This window comes from Pogona vitticeps, chromosome 1 (assembly GCF_051106095.1).
Source record: "Pogona vitticeps strain Pit_001003342236 chromosome 1, PviZW2.1, whole genome shotgun sequence".
Classification (NCBI taxonomy): Eukaryota; Metazoa; Chordata; class Lepidosauria; order Squamata; family Agamidae; genus Pogona; species Pogona vitticeps.
Genome location: NC_135783.1, coordinates 2,918,452 through 2,936,556, shown reverse-complemented (window position 1 = coordinate 2,936,556; position 18,105 = coordinate 2,918,452). Strand labels below are relative to the sequence as shown.

General features: G+C 47.9%; 1 protein-coding gene across 6 annotated transcripts in view; it reads left to right on the top strand.

Annotated features, from left to right (window-relative positions):
• The window catches only part of OTOF (otoferlin), a 156,907-nt gene that overhangs the window by 113,574 nt on the left and 25,228 nt on the right, over positions 1-18,105 (top strand). For 4 of the 6 annotated variants that reach the window (XM_072986239.2, XM_072986234.2, XM_072986229.2 and 1 more), the window contains 10 exons: positions 1,025-1,141; positions 2,539-2,691; positions 4,023-4,212; positions 5,002-5,126; positions 7,350-7,484; positions 8,572-8,733; positions 11,542-11,661; positions 14,072-14,233; positions 14,390-14,552; positions 17,506-17,636. In XM_072986239.2, coding sequence (XP_072842340.2) covers positions 1,025-1,141; positions 2,539-2,691; positions 4,023-4,212; positions 5,002-5,126; positions 7,350-7,484; positions 8,572-8,733; positions 11,542-11,661; positions 14,072-14,233; positions 14,390-14,552; positions 17,506-17,636 — 1,458 coding nt within the window. The remainder of the gene's footprint in view (positions 1-1,024; positions 1,142-2,538; positions 2,692-4,022; positions 4,213-5,001; positions 5,127-7,349; positions 7,485-8,571; positions 8,734-11,541; positions 11,662-14,071; positions 14,234-14,389; positions 14,553-17,505; positions 17,637-18,105) is intronic. The other 2 variants (XM_078381484.1, XM_078381482.1) reach the window with 1 other exon arrangement.

Genomic DNA, 18,105 nt, shown 5'->3' with positions numbered 1-18,105 from the left:
CCTTGTCGCCCTCCTCTGAACTTGTTCCAGTTTGTTAGCATCCTTATTAAACTATGGTGTCCAGAACTGGAACACAGGACTCTGGAGGAGGTCTATGTGGTACTGGAGGAGAGGGACTCACGGATAAGCTTTTGACGTGTTTACAGGGTGAGCTGCTAATAGCTGCTGCTGGTGATCTTCACTCTGGCAAGACAAGAAGCAGTGGATTTCATCAGCACCCATCAGAAGGAACTGATGAAGGCAGTGCTAGTTGTGGGCTTGGCCCCATCCCCATACATATATATATATAAGGTGTCTTCCATTAAACTGCCGTCAATTGCTCCTGAGCCCTTGATTTCAGTCAAAGGGAGCTAAGCTCACCCTGTCATCTCTCCCATTGATACCCATGAGAATTCAGAGATTTTAAATTTTGGATTACAGGCTAGGTTGTGCTTGTAATTCAACAACTGCATTGCTCGGTCTGAATCCTTTGTTCCTAAAAGGGGCCACACCTTTCAGCCAGACAGATCACTCCCCGCATCAGATCCACGTTGTTCTAGGAGGAAAAGGAGGAGACGTCTTTTCCGTTACAGCCCCCTTTCCAGGAGGATGCTGTCCATGCCTAGACCTTGGCGGGATGCACCGTGTTCACACAAGGATTCCCATTTTATGGGGCAGGAAGACTGAGTCAAGGCCCCAACCTAGAAAAGTATTTTTTGGAAGGAGAGATGACTCCAGGCTGATGGAGGAACTCGGTCCCCTTGCTCAGAGAAAGTACTTTTCGCTCCATAAGACGCACCTTTCCATAAGACGCACCAATTTTTTAGGAGAAGAAAACAGGAAAATATGATCTGTTTTCTTCGCTCCATAAGACGCACAGACTTTCCACCCTCCTATTTTGTGGGGAAAAAGTGCATCTTATGGTGCGAAAAATACGGTAACTCTTCCGACTCTAGTCACTGCCGTGCATGTTCTCATCTCCTGTGCCCCGTAGAGTGTCTCCATGTGGTGACTCTCCCTCCCTCTTGTACCCGATACCATGCAGGAGACCATGGGCCAGCAGGCGAAGACCATGCGCTCCCAAGTGAAGAAAACCACCATCCGGGACAAGCTGAAGCAGTCTCAGAACTTCCTGCAGAAGCTGCGGTTCCTGGCTGACGAGGTGAGGTGGAGGCTTGGCTCATTCATACCGACCTTGAACCCTGCTCGGTGGGTTGGGAGGGCGCTTGGGCTCCAAAGCGCAGGACGTTCAGAGGAGCGTGGGCTGAGACCTTCTCTCTTAGGGTTTATCTGCTGTCTTCCAGCTTCCCTGCAAGATGCTGGCAGAGAAATATCATCCCCCAGGAATGAGGGGTCCCTGCTGTAACAGAAAGGATTTGGGGGTCGGTTGAACGAGCAATTAGGAGCCATTCGCTTTACCAAAGATCTGCTCTGGTTCTTACCGGTTGCTATGAGGCAGTCCAAGCGTGTATTCCTGGACTTTTTTTTTTTTTAGTGTAGGTTTTCTCAAAATATTATTATATTATTATTTCTCTAAATATTGAATGAGTCTAATAACAGTTGATGATATTTTCAGTTACAAACTCTGTCGTCCTGCAAATAACCAGAGTCTTACCTGACGGTGGTCAAGGAAAAAATTGGCTTTGGTTCTTCCACTTTCTCTGTCTTTGGTCAGGATCCGATCCACATTACTGTGCATGTAAGGGAAATCATAGAAGCAGCTGTGGTGAGGCCCGTCTGTCTAACCAACCGTGTTGTCAAGATCTCACTGCAGCCTCTGTGGTGATTTTTCAGGCAGTCTGTTACTGCGGTCAGATCCTGACCTTCCCTCCTTCTGTGTGTCTCAGTTGCTAAGAAGCCAGAGCAGGATGGGGAGCTCCTCTGGGTTTCTTCCCAGGGCATCGGATCGGCCCCGTGCGAACAGAGTGCTGGCCCAGAGGACTCCCTCTTGGGCCTAATCCGGCTCCTCTAAGATACTTACCGTATTTTTTCGTGTATAAGACGTCCCCATGTATAAGATGCCCCCCACTTTTCTAACCCAAAATTAAGAAATCTAAGTTGGGCTTAGCAGATGTAGGGTTAAAAGGATCAAAGTGCTGCAGGATAGCTTTGATCCCTGGTTTCTCCCTTTGTGTTAAGCCCCGCGGAGCTTAGCAAAAGGAGGGGGAAAGGGATCAAAGCAGTCCCACGACTGCACAATCATTTTGATTCCTTTCCCCCTTATACAGCCATGGGATTGCTTTGAGCCTTCGACCCCTCCTTTGCTAAGCCCCATGGGATGTAGCAAGCAGAGGGGAAAGCAGGGATCAAAGCGATCCTGCAGCACTTTGATCCCTGCTTTCCTTTTGCTAAGGCTTAGCAAGTGGAGGGGAAAGCAAGGATCAAAACCCTGCAGGATCACTTTGATCCCTGCTTTCCCCACCACTTGTTTTTTCTCTCCTCAGCTTACTTCCATGTATAAGACGACCCTCAATTTTTAGTCTAAAGATTTTAGACAAAAGTATAGTCTTATACATGGAAAAATATGGTACATTTCCTGCCGGTGTCCTTCCCCTGCAGCCTCAACACAGCATCCCGGACATCTTCCTTTGGATGGTCAGCAACAACAAGCGCATTGCCTACGCCCGGATCCCTTCCAAGGACATCCTCTACTCTATTGTGGACGAGGAGATGGGCAAAGACTGCGGGAAAGTGAAAACGGTCTTCCTGAGGGTGAGCTGAACTTCCCCGTTCGCTGGCTAAGAAAGGGAGGGAGGGAGGATGTGTGTGTGTGAGAGAGAGAGAGGAGGAGGGCAGGGGGCAAAGGCTGCGGGGTGGCGGGAACATGAAACTGCTGAGAGGCCAACCCGGCTCTCCCTTGACCATTGGCCCTGGGAGTGACAAGGAGGGAGAGGGATTGTACAACTTGAAGAGTTGTGTGGCTGTCAGAAATCCAGTAGGTGATGGTTTCTCCACCATTCAACAGGTGAAACTTCTCTAGAGGCTGAAAGCTCCACCATGGGGTGTGGGGCTGTGAACTGGCGAAGGCCAAGCAACCACGGGAGGGGTGGAGCCTGGAAAAGTTGCTTGCTGGACAACGATTCCCAGAATCCCCCAGATTCTGGGAACGATAGTTTCCCCCGAAATGACTTTTTTTGAGCTGAGGGGAGGAGCAAAGCTCAGTGATGGAGACCCTCCTTTCCACTGCCGAAGGTCCCAGTTTAATCCCAGGCAGCTTCTCCAGAGAAGGCTAGGAGAGGATCTGGCTTGAAACCTGGAGGGCCCGTGGCTACCAGCCTCATTGGGCAGTATTGAGCTGGCTGGGCCAAGAGTCTGACCCAGGATATGTCCGTTTCCTCTGACCACTGGCAGCTGTCAAGGGGCTTCAGTTTCAGGGGCATCGTGAATCCAGTCCAGGTTTTAGTCAGCCCTTTACAGGAGCTGTCCAGGTGCTGAACTTTATGCCCTATCCTTGGGAGACTCCAATAAAGTGCAGTGTAAACACTGGAGTGGATTCAAAGCACCCCTGCAGAGTTGGAGTCACCCTTTTCTTCCCATGGTCAGAATGTAGAGGTAGCGCCTGAGCATCAACAGCCTCCCAAGCCACAGTCCGGGCCGTGAGGAAAGTGGAGCCTTTTCATCCACTCATCTGGATGCCACCAATAAAGAGTATTTCATAGATTTCTAAACACGAAACTCTTTAAATGTCAAAATCCTTGAAGCTTGGCACAGGGTTGTGAATTTTAGCCTTTCTGGCACTTAAAAAGGTTCTTCAGAAACAACAAAACAGATCTAAGCTTCTAGTCCTGCACACTGCTGCAGAAATGGGGGAAGTTTGATTTTTCTGGGACTGCCACTCCCATAAGTGGATTGTGGAAGTTGTAGTCCACAAACCAAGTATATCCCAGGCCTTGTTATGAGAACCCACAGTTTAGCTCTGCGCTGAATGGAGACCTGCGTGCAGTGTGGGTGCCCGAGTTCAGGTCAAGGGCAGAAAGGAGAACCTGGGTACAAAGAAAGGAATCTCGGTTTTTGCTCAGTGCTCCTCTTTCCTCCCTTCTCAGTTGCCTGGGAAACGGGGCTTTGGCCCGGCCGGCTGGACCGTGCAGGCCAAGATGGAGATCTACCTGTGGCTGGGGCTGAACAAGCAACGGAGGGACTTCCTCAGCGGCCTGCCCTGCGGTTTTGAAGAGAGGAAGCTGCCCAGAGGACAGGGCATCGCAAACTTTCCCCCCATCAGCCTCCACTACACCAGTAAGAGCATCCCCCACTTGCTTTCCACGGGGCCGGGGGCCTTCTTCCGTCACTCCGGAGTGAGATCAAGCAGGGGCTGCCCAAGGCATTTGGCCGCCTGAGGCCAATGACAAAATGGTGGCCCAACGGTTCCCCCTGCGACGTTCATTGGACCGGCCGCTGAATCTTCCCTTTCACCGGAGGCTCACTCAAGGGATTCCTTGGGGGCCTTGGTGGTGATTTCCTGCTCGCGGAAGCTGCCTCACTGTGCCCAACGACAGGGCCGGCCCTGGGACACCCCACCGGAGATGCTGAGCGGCTCCGCCTTTCAGCTGGCTTTCAGTTTTTGTTTTTCAGGGGGCAGCCTTGGAAGGGAAAGTGGCTCCGGGGACGTCCACACACACCAGAAAGAGGTGGCTTTTTGAAATGGGGGAAATATAGACACCCCCCCAAAAGTCCTTTTCTAGCCTTGGAGGAATTTTGACGCCTTTTAAAGAGCCCCAGACATTCCTGCCTCCCCACTCCCAATTTCTTTTTTTGTATCAGCCACGAGGAAGCAGACATGAACTTGCCTTTGGTAGCCCCACCTTTTTGTAGGGGGGAAATTTGGGGGTGGGGGGGTTTGTGGGAGCAGCCGCATCCTTCCCAGGGTCCTAAGAGACGCGTACAAAGTGGCTGGACACGTGAAGGCTGGCGTGTCCCAAAGTCCCATCACGGTGCCTCCCTCCCGTCCCCCCTCGGATGCGACCTCTCTCCCTCCCGAAATCTGCTCCAGCCTCCGTTCTTCCTGCCCTGTCCTTTCCTTCACAGAGAAACAGGTCTTCCAGCTACGCGTCCACATGTACCAAGCCCGGAGCTTGTTTGCGGCAGACAGCAGCGGCCTCTCCGACCCTTTCGCCCGGGTTTTCTTCATCACCCAGAGCCAATGCACCGAGGTAAGACGGGTGGCCCCTTCACTCTCAACTCAGGGGTTGACCACGTGGGGGCTGGTGGGCTGGTGGAGCCCTCAGCGGCTCTTGGATTCTGGGGTGCAGGGGAGCGGTGGGGACAAGATGCTCACGTCTTATTTTCAGTACAGTTGTGCCCCGCTTAACGATTACCCCGTATAACGACAAATCCGCTTGACGGTGATGTTTTTGCAATTGCGATTGCAAAACGATGTTTTAATGGTTTTTTTCGCTTTGCGACGATCGGTTCTCTGCTTCGGGAACCGATTCCTCGCATTACGGCGATCAAAACAGCTGATCATCAGATTTTCAAAATGGCCGCCAGCTGCTCAAAATGGCTCCCTGCTGTTTTTAGGAGGCATTTTTCACTTAACAGGCACCCAAAAATGGCTGCCGTATGGAGGATTTTCGCTGGACAAGCAGATATCCAGCCCATTGGAACTCATTGAGCGGTTTTCAATGCATTTCAATGGACTTTTTTATTTCATTCAAAGTTTTCGCTCTACAGCGATTTCGCTTGAATGAATTAACGTCATCAAGTGAGGCACCACTGTACTTAAAATGCTCCACCACATGACACCCAGCCCTCATTTCTGCTTGCTTGCACACTGTCTGCTCCGGAGGACAGAAAGCCAGCGATGCCCCACTGTGGGATCAGGGAGGGGTTTGAAACCCACTCCTGGGACCAACAGGGACACGCATCTCGGCCTGACATGGGTCTTGCCCGATGATCTTCTGTGGAGATGAAATTTCGAGTCACCTCAGAAGCTGCAGCCGGGGTTGGATAGACCGAGGAATGCGCTCTGATGCTCCTCAGAGATCATGCCTCTAAAAAAAAAAAACACTTTGCACTCCATGAAAGCTGATGACAAATCAAACTTATTCAGCTTAAAAGAGGTAGAAGTCCTGAGAAGCCACAGGACTTGGTGGGTTATTCCTTCTGTGGGCTTCCTGTCCCTTTCTGGGAGCGTTTTTTTAAAACCCTAAAGGTGCTGGCCTCTGGATGATTTAAAACCCCAGTTGTCTCCATAGGACCCTTTTTTTCTGCACTGAGATCCTTATCAGGGTTTGAATCCTGTGGGCAGAGGTGCCCTAAAAATATATATGCAGGAGAGGATCCTGGGAAACACCCTCCTCAGGAAAGTCTGCTGAGCTTCATTTTATTTGATTTTATTTGTTTGTTTAATGGTTTGTTTGTTTGTACCCTGGCTTTCTCCTTAAAAAGGGCTCAAGGCAACTTAGGTCACTAAAAGACAATATTTAAAGCTAGAAACCAGAAGTATACAAATATTAAAAGGAATTAAACACCATGCTAAAAGATGGTAAACAAAAACAACCCCAAAAATATACAACAACCCCACTCAGGCAGTCCACCACACAGGGAAAGCTCGCCGGAAGAGATGCGGTCCTTGAGAAAGCCTGGATCCAGGCAATTGAGGACTTTAGAGGTTAGTCCATCTTACAAAAAACACTGACATTTGTAATTTTAAGATGCCTTCTTAAATAGTGTGTAGGCATCCTTCAGTCTCGAGAGACGATGGTCACGTGCTCTGTATGGAGGACTTGGAACAGCGTCTAGTGTGGCTGAGAAGGCCAATTCGAGAGTGACACAATCCTTTCTACCCTGAAGACAAATACAGTCTGTCCCCCGTCCAGCTCCCTCATTTTGCTGCTTCTGGGACTGCCTCTTTGCCTCAGCCTGCTGGACAAGGGTCTCTTCAAATTGGGAGAGGCCGTGATGCACTGCCTGCCTCCAGGCTGAACGGTCAGATGTCAGGGTTTCCCATCTGTTGAGGTCCATTCCTAAGGCCTTCAGATCCCACTTGCAGATCTCCTTGGATTGCAGCTGGGGTCTCCCTCTGGGGTGATTTCCCTGCACTCATTCTCCATCCAGGAGATCCTTTGGAATCCAACCATCAGCCGTTCTTATTTTAAATAAAAGTGTTTTTAACTGCTCCTAAGTGCACAAAGGGGTGAAAGGTGTAGCTGCAGAAAAGGAGGTGGGAAGAGGATGCTCTTGGGGACTTCCCAAATGAGCCTGATTTGAAGGAGAGATTGCAGAGAGCGGAGCCTGCAAGACTGACATGTAATGCAAAATTCAAGGTGAACGGAGTGGTTCCTGCTTTGGGAAAGACACCAGTGGAACGTGAAGGGAATTGGCCAGAGGTCTGAACGAGGGGCTGGGTTTTGTCTCTTCCCACAATGTTCCAGGTCCTCAACGAGACCCTCTGCCCCACCTGGGATCAGCTGCTGGTTTTTGACAATGTGGAGCTCTACGGGGAAGCCCATGAGATGCGAGATGATCCTCCCATCATTGTCATCGAGATCTACGACCAGGACACAGTGGTGAGAGAAACCTGGGGTGCGGAAGGTCGTGGGGACCCCCAGGTCCTGAGAAACACCAGAGAGGCTCTTTTGAAAGCCTCTTACCTGGAAGGTGCTTCACATCACGTTGATATTCGATATCTAATTCCTCCAAAGCCAGGCCACTGTGCACCTACCGTTAGGAATATCTCCAAATGCCCCCCCTTTTTTTTCCAAATCTTCAGCGACATGTCTAAGGCACTGGCCAGTATCCGATGGTTATTCCCAGTGAAGTGTTGAGCCTTTGGTCCACTGGGATTGGCAAGAGGGCTGAAACTGATCGATTCCTGGATGAAAAGTCAACATTTATGAAAATCCCATTCATTCAAGGAATCCACTCTCGCTGGGGCTCCCAACAGCATACTGGCCAGGGTTAGATATTCAACAGCCAACTGAAGTCTCGGAATCTGGAGCTTGTGATGCATCTGAAATGGGTTTGGGGGGGAATAATGTCGACAAAACAGGAAGTGGAAGAGGTGGATCAGTGTTCGGTTTCCTCCCTCATTTTATCTTCCTTGCACTCCTCCGCCCCAGGCGTCTTTCCCAGAGGTTGGAAAAGTAGCTTTTCCTGTCTTGGCACCAGCGATCTCGGCAAATCTTTAAGGCCAAGTCCAAAGTCTTTGGTACCAAGTCCCAAATCCAAGTCCCTATTAAAACAATGCCCCCCCCCAACAAAAGGAAAGGCTGAGAGGGTTCGGAGTCAGGGGTCAAGTCTGTGCCCTTGAAAATAAATTACCCGAGTTGAGTCATGGGTGCAAATTATGTCCAACTTGACCATGAGTCCCACGACTCGAGTCTCCACCCCTGCTTTGTGCTGATTTCTCTAGACTGATCTCAGGGGGTCTCTGGTCTGTCTGTTTTGGACTGAAGTCCCCCCACCCCAGTCCTTATCTGCCAAAAGTAGGCGCTGGCGGAGACTCCATCTTTTGCCTTGCCCTCTTGGGTGACTTTTCCGTCTCGCCTAGCCCCAGTTCAGCTGTCGGCCCTAGCAGAGGAAGGACTCCTCTCCTCCAGGGCTACCAAGCTCTCACGCCATCTTTCTTTCCCCACCCCCCACCCCCACCCCCAGGGCAAGGCTGACTTCATGGGCCGAACGTTTGCCAAGCCTGTGGTGAAAATGGCAGACGAGGAATACTGCCCCCCTCGCTTCCCACCTCAGCTGGAGTACTATCAGATTTACCGGGGCAACTCCACCGCAGGAGACCTGCTGGCTGCCTTTGAGCTGCTCCAGGTAAAGGGGTCCACCATGAATTCGCTTCTTGGGGCATTGAGATAAAACCAGATGATGGGAATAGAACCATCTCTGAGACCTCCTCTTAGGAGGTTAAAGCTGGTTTGGGCCATGTGGTTCTTACTGCTGGAAGTTTTCAAGAAAAGATCAGGCAGCCATCTGTCCGGGACAGTCTGAGGTCTGGGATGGTCTGAGGTCTCCTGCCTTGGTCAGGGGGTTGGACTAGAAGACCTCCAAGGTCCCTCCCAACCCTACGACGATTCTATGAGATGATTCTGGTTAAAGATAGAGATCCAGAGAGGGGTTGCTTAGTGTGTGAAGAATTCCTCGTGACGTCAGACAGCCTCAACTGGACAAGACTTCTCAAGGAAAGATGTTCTAGTACTGCAAGATTTTGGATCTCCAGCCAAGAGTGAAATAAGGAGTGCCCACCCTAATCAGCATGCTTTGTGATAGGAATACAGTTTTTCCCTGGAAAACAAAGCACAGATACAGCAGGTGCAAAAAGACTGATTCGAAAGGAAGGAAGGAAGGAAGGAAGGAAGGAAGGAAGGAAGGAAGGAAGGAAGGAAGGAAGGAAGGAAGGAAGGAAGGAAGGAAGGAAGGAAGGAAGGAAGGAAGAGAAAGAAAGAAAGGAGTAAAGAAAAGAACGAATGTAGGAAGGAAATAAAGAAATAAAGGAAGGAAAAGAAAAAGGAAGGAAGGAAGGAAGAGAAAGAAAAAAGAAAAGAAGGAAGGAATAGAAAGAAAGAAAGAAAGAAAGAAAGAAAGAAAGAAAGAAAGAAAGAAAGAAAGAAAGAAAGAAAGAAAGAAAAGAAAAGAAAAGAACCCTTCCAGGGCTTCTGACTCTTAAACGTCACTCATTCTGTTTTTACACAAATGTCTTAAGATATTGAAAGAAGCCGGAAGTTCATAAAAGGGATCTTGTTAGTCTCTGTTTCACTTGTGATTTCAATATTGCTCTTATTCTGAGTTTTAATATGGAATTTGTTTAATGCTTTTTAAATATTGCAATTTAATAATTTGGCTTTTAACTTTGTTTCTTTTAATACCCTAAGCCGCCTTGGATCCATTAGGAGAAAGGTGGCCTATAAAGAATTAAAATAATATGAAATAACCAAGCAGGCAAATGGCCATCATTCTCTGTTAGAAGATGAACCAACTACACCTCTGCACACACACACACATATACACGCATGCATGTACACAGACATATATATACACACACCAGACCCAAAGAAGCCTACCAATAAATAGGGTTTTCATTCTCATTTGTGTTTCTTAGAACTGATCTCCTTCAGTTAATCAACAAAAGCTCCAGTGGATTAATCGACCAAATAGTTGAGGAATGGATTTAGATGCTTAAATTCGTCCCCCTGTTCTTTATCATGGGACCCCCTACAGTCAGAAGCAGGGACTAGCATCTCCCACCCCCACCAGGCTCATCTCCAAAGTTTTCATGAGTGCCCAACACAGTCCTATCTGTAATCCTGCTCTCTCGCACAAGACGGATGGGAGGATGCAACCAGGAAAGCATTGAGTGTGTAAAGTCAGCGTTCTTGGTGGAAGGAGGCGATACGGATGCTGAGAAATGCCAGAATTGATGGTTGCTCAGTTTTTTCTGCTCTCAGGGCACCTGAGGAGCTGGTGCCGTGTGCGAATGAAGCTTCACTGGGCCAGAAGGGACCTCTTGGACTTCCTCTCCTTTCCTTTGAAAGCGGACTTTGGCTTCTCCGTCTGTTTTCGGTGGTGCCTCTTTAAGAGTGTGGGCCTGGTCCGATTGTATCTGTGGCTCTCTCCCTTCTCTCTCTCTCTCTCTCTCTCTCTCTCTCTGCCTCTTCTCTCTCTCATCCTCTCTTTCTGCCTTGGCTTCTGGCTTCTCAGCTTCCTTACGATGATGAAGAAATCAGGCGGGCCTTGCTGGCGGCCACTGCTCCGTGCGTGCCACAGATCAAGGTGCCTCCCAAAAATAACGGTGGCTGTTTGGACCCCATTGACGTGATTCTTGACATGCTCTTACGCTCCTTGTTGGCCTGAGGACTTCTCTGCACTGTAGAATACCTTGACCGGACACTTAATTTCTTTAGCACATATATCTGGCATTGTCTGCGCTCCACTCCATATTGGCATGAGGTGGCCCGTGCCATGTTTTGCTCGCCTGTTTCCCCACTCACCAAATGGACTTTTCCTCTATAATGTCGCTCACAGTAGCAAGGTGTCTTGGCATGTCGGTAGCCTTGAAAGGTACTGCATGGGACTTCTGGGGAGATGTGTCCATTCACACTAGCCATACCGCCGACCCTCCCCTGTCCTGGCTCCTTTCCCAAATTTAATCATCTTAGAACATGGACCGGCATGTTCAGAGTCTCTCTGCCTTCTTTAGCTTTTCTCTGGGCGAGTCTAGAAGCCTGCGTGGCTGTAACCAAGGTCTGGAATCTGCACGACTTCCATCAAGACAACAGCAATCAGAACCGTTTTGAACGCTGGAGACAAACTTTTGAAATCATGCCACCGGAAAGAAAACATGGGGAGTTAATGTGGTTTCTGCAAGGCACTGTTTTCTAAACTAGATCCTCATGGTCGTGATTAAGGGTTCTAGACGTTCCCAGTGAAAACCTGTGGACTGTCTCGTAGCTGATGCATGGATGGGAAGCCTTGACCTTCTGATGGACAGAACTGGATGGAAGCATTGTGATCGCTGGTTGGGGTATATGTTTGTTAAAGGGGCGGGGAGGGAGGCAGGAGGAGGGGATGTGATGATACCCATAGAAAAAGTTCCTTTATAGCCTCCCTTCCTCTCTCTTCCAGATTGGCCCAACCGGGAAGGCAGACTTACCTCCCATTGATGGACCCACAGACATGGACCGGGGCCCCATCCTGCCCGTGCCACTAGGGATCCGACCGGTGCTGAGCAAATACAGAGTGGAGGTACTCAGACAGGCTGAAGCTTTTCCGATGCTCTTTTATGGGTAACATGAATCCATGGATGTCTCTTTTGGCCTGTCTACACTGGAGGACCGTCTCGTGCATGGATTCCAGGCTCAGACAGATGGGTTCACATGATGTGCTTTTAAAAAAATCATACCAGATCAGTGGTTCCCAACCTTGGGTCACCCAGGTGTTCTTGGACTACAACTCCCAGAAGCCTTCACCACCAGTTCTGTTGGCCAGGGTTCTTGGGAGTTGCATTGCAAGAATACCTGGGTTACCCAAGGTTGCGAACCGCTGTACTAGATCAAAATAGCAGCTTGAAAGAGAATGGATTCCAGACATTCGTAACACAAAATCTTACCAGGCAATTTAAATAAGAAAAATAAGATGAACTATCCTGAGCCAAACAGCTAAAAATGGGAGTTTCAGTTCAATTTGATGCAATCCTTATCTTTTTTTTTTTTTTAAAGTAAGAATGTTCCAAATTCTCAAGCATCTTTATAATGGGACTTAGAATCATTCATTTATTCATTCATTTGTTCATACATTGTTTATACGACTGCCTCATTAGTGCAAGCACTATAGTGGGTGGTTTACACAAAATAAAAACTTACGACCCTCAGTAACCCACAATAACTAAAAAATAATTTCAAAAGCACCATGGCAATGCAATAGACAGTAATAATAGCCATAAATATAACTATCTAAAACTCCAGAATTAGTTTTTTTTTAAAAAAGTTATTATGGGTTCATTCTGGAGAGTCTGTTATTAAAGGCAGCTTTAAATAATTCAGTCTTTACCGTCTTTCTAAAAATCACAAGCTATAATCCTGTTTGTGACTCCACGGTGTCACCCTGTGCATGCAGAACAGGATATGACGTTAGGAGAAGGCATTGCGCAATCCAGCCATAGGATGTGCTGAGCATGGTGTTTGTTGGGCCACAACATCCATTTGCCCATCACCATGCTCAGCACCTTTAGCTGGACAGAGGCTTACATGACCCATCTGGTGTCAGAATCACATCTGCCACAGCTCGCTAACAGCTGTGAGTTCGGCCAACCGAATGCTAGTCATAGAATCATAGAGTTGTACAGCTAGAAGGGACCCCCAAATGTCATCAGTTCCAATCTGCCACTGAAGCAGGAAAATTTAGATTTAAAAAATAAAAAAAAACTGGACTGTGGGGAACTGACAAATTTGTTCCTCTTAAACTCTTAATAGTCTGGCATTAAAGTGTTGTGTAATAAATCACATTAGATCTACATTAAGGTCATGGCATCTCTTTTTTTTTTTCCATCCTCACGTTTAACACATATCTGGCAAAGAAGTACCGTATGTCCTGCTTCTTTAAATGCTATTGAATGTCAGCCAGTTACAGAAGGAGGAGAATCCTGCTTCAATTCACTTTAGGAGAAGTTACCAAAATCCACGGATCATGCTTTTAACAAGGGGGGGAAAAAAGGCTGAAGTTTAAAAATGGGAATGCAGGAGAAAAGGAGACCGTGCAGATTTCCCCACTCCTAACTCTAGCCAAAAGAAAAGCCAACAAACCATAGAATAGAAGAATCATAGAAGAGTCAGAAGGGGGCCTCTAAGGCCATCCAATCCAACCGCCTACTCAAGGCAAGGATCCAAGTTAAAGCACATCCGACAGACAGTGGTCCCATTTTCTCTTGGATGCCTCCAGCCTTGGAGTGCTTCCCGAGGTCATTGATGCCGTTGTTGTACTGTACTCCTGTAACAGTTAAGAAGTTTTTCCTGATCTTCAGCCAAGAGCTGGCTGCCAGTAGCTGGAGCCCATAATAACATAGAATGTGAAAGTCATGTCCTTCTCGCGTAACTACCATTTGGCCCTGTGGATTTCCCACTTGATACCAATGGTGAATCTGATTTTCATCATTGTTGTTGTTGTTTAGTCCTTAAGTGGTGTCCGACTCTTCGTGACCCCATGGACCAGAGCACACGCCAGGCCCTCCTATCTTCCACTGCCTCCCAGTATTGGGTCAAATTCATGTTGGTTGCTTCGATGACCCTGTCCAGCCATCTCATCCTCTGTCCTCCCCTTCTCCTCCTGCCTTCACCCTTTCCCAACATCAGGGTCTTTTCCAGGGAGTCTTCTCTTCTCATGAGGTGGCCAAAGTATTTGAGCCTCAGCTTTTCATCATTACCATGTCCCAAATTCTGAAAGATTCTTGGACTGCCCTGCAGTTTCACCCTACATTAAAAGAGAAAGAGAGGGCGTGACCAGTTGAATGGATGCAATTTTCTGAATATTGGCTTTGCTCGTGGGGTGTGTGTTCCCAAAGGGACGGGCCTGGAAATTCTCAGAGATTCTTCCCTCCCACCCAAACAACGGCCGCCATTATCGTCCCCAAGACCCTGTATGTTTTTTTAACTCTCTCTAGATCTTATTCTGGGGACTGAGGGACCTGAAGCGGGTCAACTTGGCCCAGGTGGACAGACCTAGAGTGGACATTGAGTGCGCCGGAAGGGGAGTCCAGTCTTCCCTCATCCAGAATTACAAGAAAAACCCCAATTTCAGCACCTTGGTCAAGTGGTTTGAAGTGGTAAGTTCCTTTTTTATCTGTGCTGATGCCGGAGAGCGAGGAGAAACAGGTGCCTCCGTCGAGGTTGCCCGGAAGGTTCCTTTCAACTTGCTTGATCTTGATATCTCCTTTCCCAAAGACGACCCCGAGCGGCTTCTGCTCTCCTTTTTTTTGCAGGATCTGCCCGAAAACGAGCTCCTCCACCCGCCCCTGAACATCCGCGTGGTGGACTGCCGCGCCTTCGGGCGTTACACCCTCGTGGGCAGCCATGCGGTCAACTCATTGCGGAAATTCATCTACAGGCCTCCCGATAAGAAGGCCCAGCACTGGAGCACCGCAGGTAACCGGTGGGGGTGGGGGACAGCGGGAAGGAAAGGCTCTGGAGAAAGAGGTGGGCGCCCCAGCGATGGCTGTAGAGGAGGCCACGTGACAGTTCCCTTCTCCAGAAAGAGCTTTGGATTGGCTGGTGTGAAAGGGGAAAGGAAGGGGGCAGAGAATGAGGGGGAAATGTGATTTAACGAGCCACTCCAGAAGAAGGATGTAAGAAGAGTCAATCGGTTCCACATCCTGGTCGATTTAGGCTGTGTTCATGAACCAACTTGAGGAGTTTAAAAGTACCATGAGATCCTGCATCTTCAGTTGAGATTGAGAAGGGTTTTGTTTTTCCTGTTAATAATAATTACAGTTGTGCCCCGCTTAATGATTACCCTGCATTACGACGAATCCGCTTCACAAGGATGTTCTTGCAATTGCAATTGCGATCGCAAAATGATGGTCTAAATGGGTTTTTTTTCGCTTTGCGAAGATCGGTTCCCTGCTTCGGGAACTGATTCTTTGCATTAACATGATCAAAACAGCTGATTGTCGGGTTTTCAAAATGGCCGCCGGGTACTCAAAATGGCTCCCCGCTGTGCTTAGGGACGGATTCCTCACTATACAGGCTCCAAAAATGTCCACCGTATGGAGGATCTTCGGTGGATGGTGAGTTTTTAGCCCATTGGAACACATTAATTGGGTTTTAATGCATTTCAATGGGTTTTTAAAATTTCGCTTTACGTTTTCGCTCTACAGCAATTTCGCTGGAACGAATTAACGTCGATAAGCGAGGCACCACTGTATGTGCTGTCAAGTCAATTCCAACTTGTGGCAGTCGTTTTCGGGGTAATCCAGATAGAGAATACTCAGAAGTCGTTCACCCTTGCTTTCTTGAGGGGGCCACCCTGGGATTGTGCAGCTGGCCCAAGGCCACCTAGGCTGGCTCTACTTCACATGAGGCACAGAGGAGGAACTGAACTCCCAACCTCTGGCTCCATAGCTAGAGACCTAAACCACTGAACTACCCAGCCAGCTCTTTCGAAGTGTAGAGTCTGCAGAAGGGGTTCACCATTCCCTTTTTTCTGGGGTTACTTTTAAGACTGTGCAGCTGCCCCAAGGCCACCCAGGCTGGGGAATCAGATTCCCTGAGCTATTTAGCTAATGATAACGATGTGCTGTCAAGTCAATTCAGACTTACGGTCACCCTTTCCAAGGGCTTTTGCGGTAGAGAAAGTAGTTTGCCATTCGCTTTCTCCTGGGGGCATCCCCGGGACTCTGCAGCCTGCCCGAGGCTACCCAGGCTGGCTGTTCTCCCAGAAGGCACCAAGGGGGAATCAAACTCCCAGCCTCTGGCTCTGCAACCAGAGACCTAAACCCCTGAGCTATCCAGCCAGCTTCATTTGAGCAAAATGTATTTGTATAAAACGAATGTCCTTCCTAGGATTTCCCACTGAAATCCAGCTGGCACCCTCGCTGCGGGTTTTCAAAAGCCAATTAAAAACTTGGTTGTTTAAACAGGTCTACCCCCCAGTCAATTAAGTCATTTTCCTTTTCTTTTTCTCTATCTTTTTTCTTTCTTTCTTTCTTTTGTATACCACCATCTTGGAAACCTTTTGTTTAGAACTAATTAGTATAAATGCATTTTATATGTTTTTTAACTTGTTTTAACTGATGTAAGCCGCCCCGAATAGACGTTGTCTAGAGGGGCAGGGTAAAAATTGAATAAATAAAATAAAATAAAATAAAATAAAATAGGATTTCCAGTGTTGGTGTAGTGGATAGAATGATGGACTAAGACTCTGGAGGAACAGAGTTTGAATCCCCGTTCAGCCATGAAAACTGTCCGGGAGAGCGGAGTGGGTAAAAACAAGATCTTAAATATCTCACTTACCTTGGAAGCCCTCTTAGGGTTGCTCAAAGTCAGTTCTGACTTAGGCGGCAGAGAACACACACACATATAATGTCCTTTCCCATTCAATGAGCAGAGAAAGAGAGAGAGAGAGAAAGAGAGATACACATAGAAAAAGGAAGTACAGGAAATCTGGCTGCTAAGAAAGGAACAAAAATAAGCCCTCTGGGGGGGGGGGTCAGGTCCTTAAATGTGGATGAAACCTCGTAGCAGCTGCCCTGGTTTTTATGCTATCCGTGCATTTGACTAGAATTACGGAACTCTGTTGTATTGTGCGGTGTTGCACAAATGGTGCCGTTTGCGAAAAACTTGGTTTGGCACGACCGCCATTGATAAAATCAATCAATCAATCAATCAATCAATCAATCAATCAATCAATCAATCAATCATTTATTTATTTATTTATTTATTTATTTATTTATTTATTTATTTATTTATTTATTTATTTATTTATACCCTGTCTATCTGGTCATTGCTCTTTGCCACTCCTGTGACGGAGGAGAATATTCCCCTTTTCTGATTCTCACGGGAACGGAGGAGACCGGTCGAGTTTTGCATTTCTGCTCAAGAGCTCGTGTGCTAGCCAAGAAGCCCGTGGAATTAGCAGAATTGCTGATTCAAAATCTCAGGAACCTCCTGAGGGGTCTCTATGAGTCTCCTTAAGAAGCAGGCCACCACCTCTGAACCCCCCCCCCACACACACAGACATCTGAAATATTAAGCACACTTAACGTGGTAAACAGCTGCTCAGATAATAGGTCTGGCAACTTTCATGTGACGTTCAACACAGATGCAAGGCGTTGTGCTGATCTCCAAATCGTGGAGTTTTTATCATATAAATCTGCTCATATGTGTTCAATATTCTTCTGAGCTTCTCACACCTCTGGGTTATTTTTCCTTTGAACCGAAGCTCTGCCCTTATTTATTCTTCATCCCTTTGGTCCATTTTTCATTCTTCAGCCTCGTGTGCTGTTCTTTTCTGTCCTAAAATGATTCAGTCCTGCTTTCTCTCTCTTTCTCTCTCTTTCTCTGTGCGTGCTCGGTGCTGTGTTTCTCCTCTTCTGTCCAGCCAAGCTCATGAACGCCTACGTGGCCCTGGCCAATGGAGGCCCCTACTCTTACCCCGCAGGTGAAATTGTGGTCAACATGGAGCCAGAGGTGCCCATCAAAAAGATGGAGACCATGGTCAAGCTGGAAGCGGTAAGTTTCAGAATCTCAAGGGTGAGACAGGAAGCGCCCGATGCCCAGCTGATGCTCCAAGTCGGTGTCATCCAAAGCAGAGGGGAATATGGTTGTTCTGGGACTACATCTCCCAGAATTCCCCAGAGAGTCCCTGCCATGTTGGGGAGGGGAGGGATCCCACCTTGGCCTATTGCATGGACTTCCAAAGCTTTCAGTGTGTTTTCAGTGTGAGTTGTATGGATGTGTGTGGCTTGCTGAGCCCCCTAGATTTCATTCTAGTCATGAAGTCTTAAGCCAAGGTGAAGCCCTTTTTCAGTCTGTGGCAACCCCAGGCCTGCCCTTCTAAAGGGATGCGACTAAGGGATAGGCTTATACAGACTTTTACATATTTATTGTTTTACAGTTAAAGTAGGTGGTTGCATATTATGGAGGCTGTGGTTATGGGTTCCTTTTAACTGAATTTTTTTTTAAATTACAGCAGTCCTTT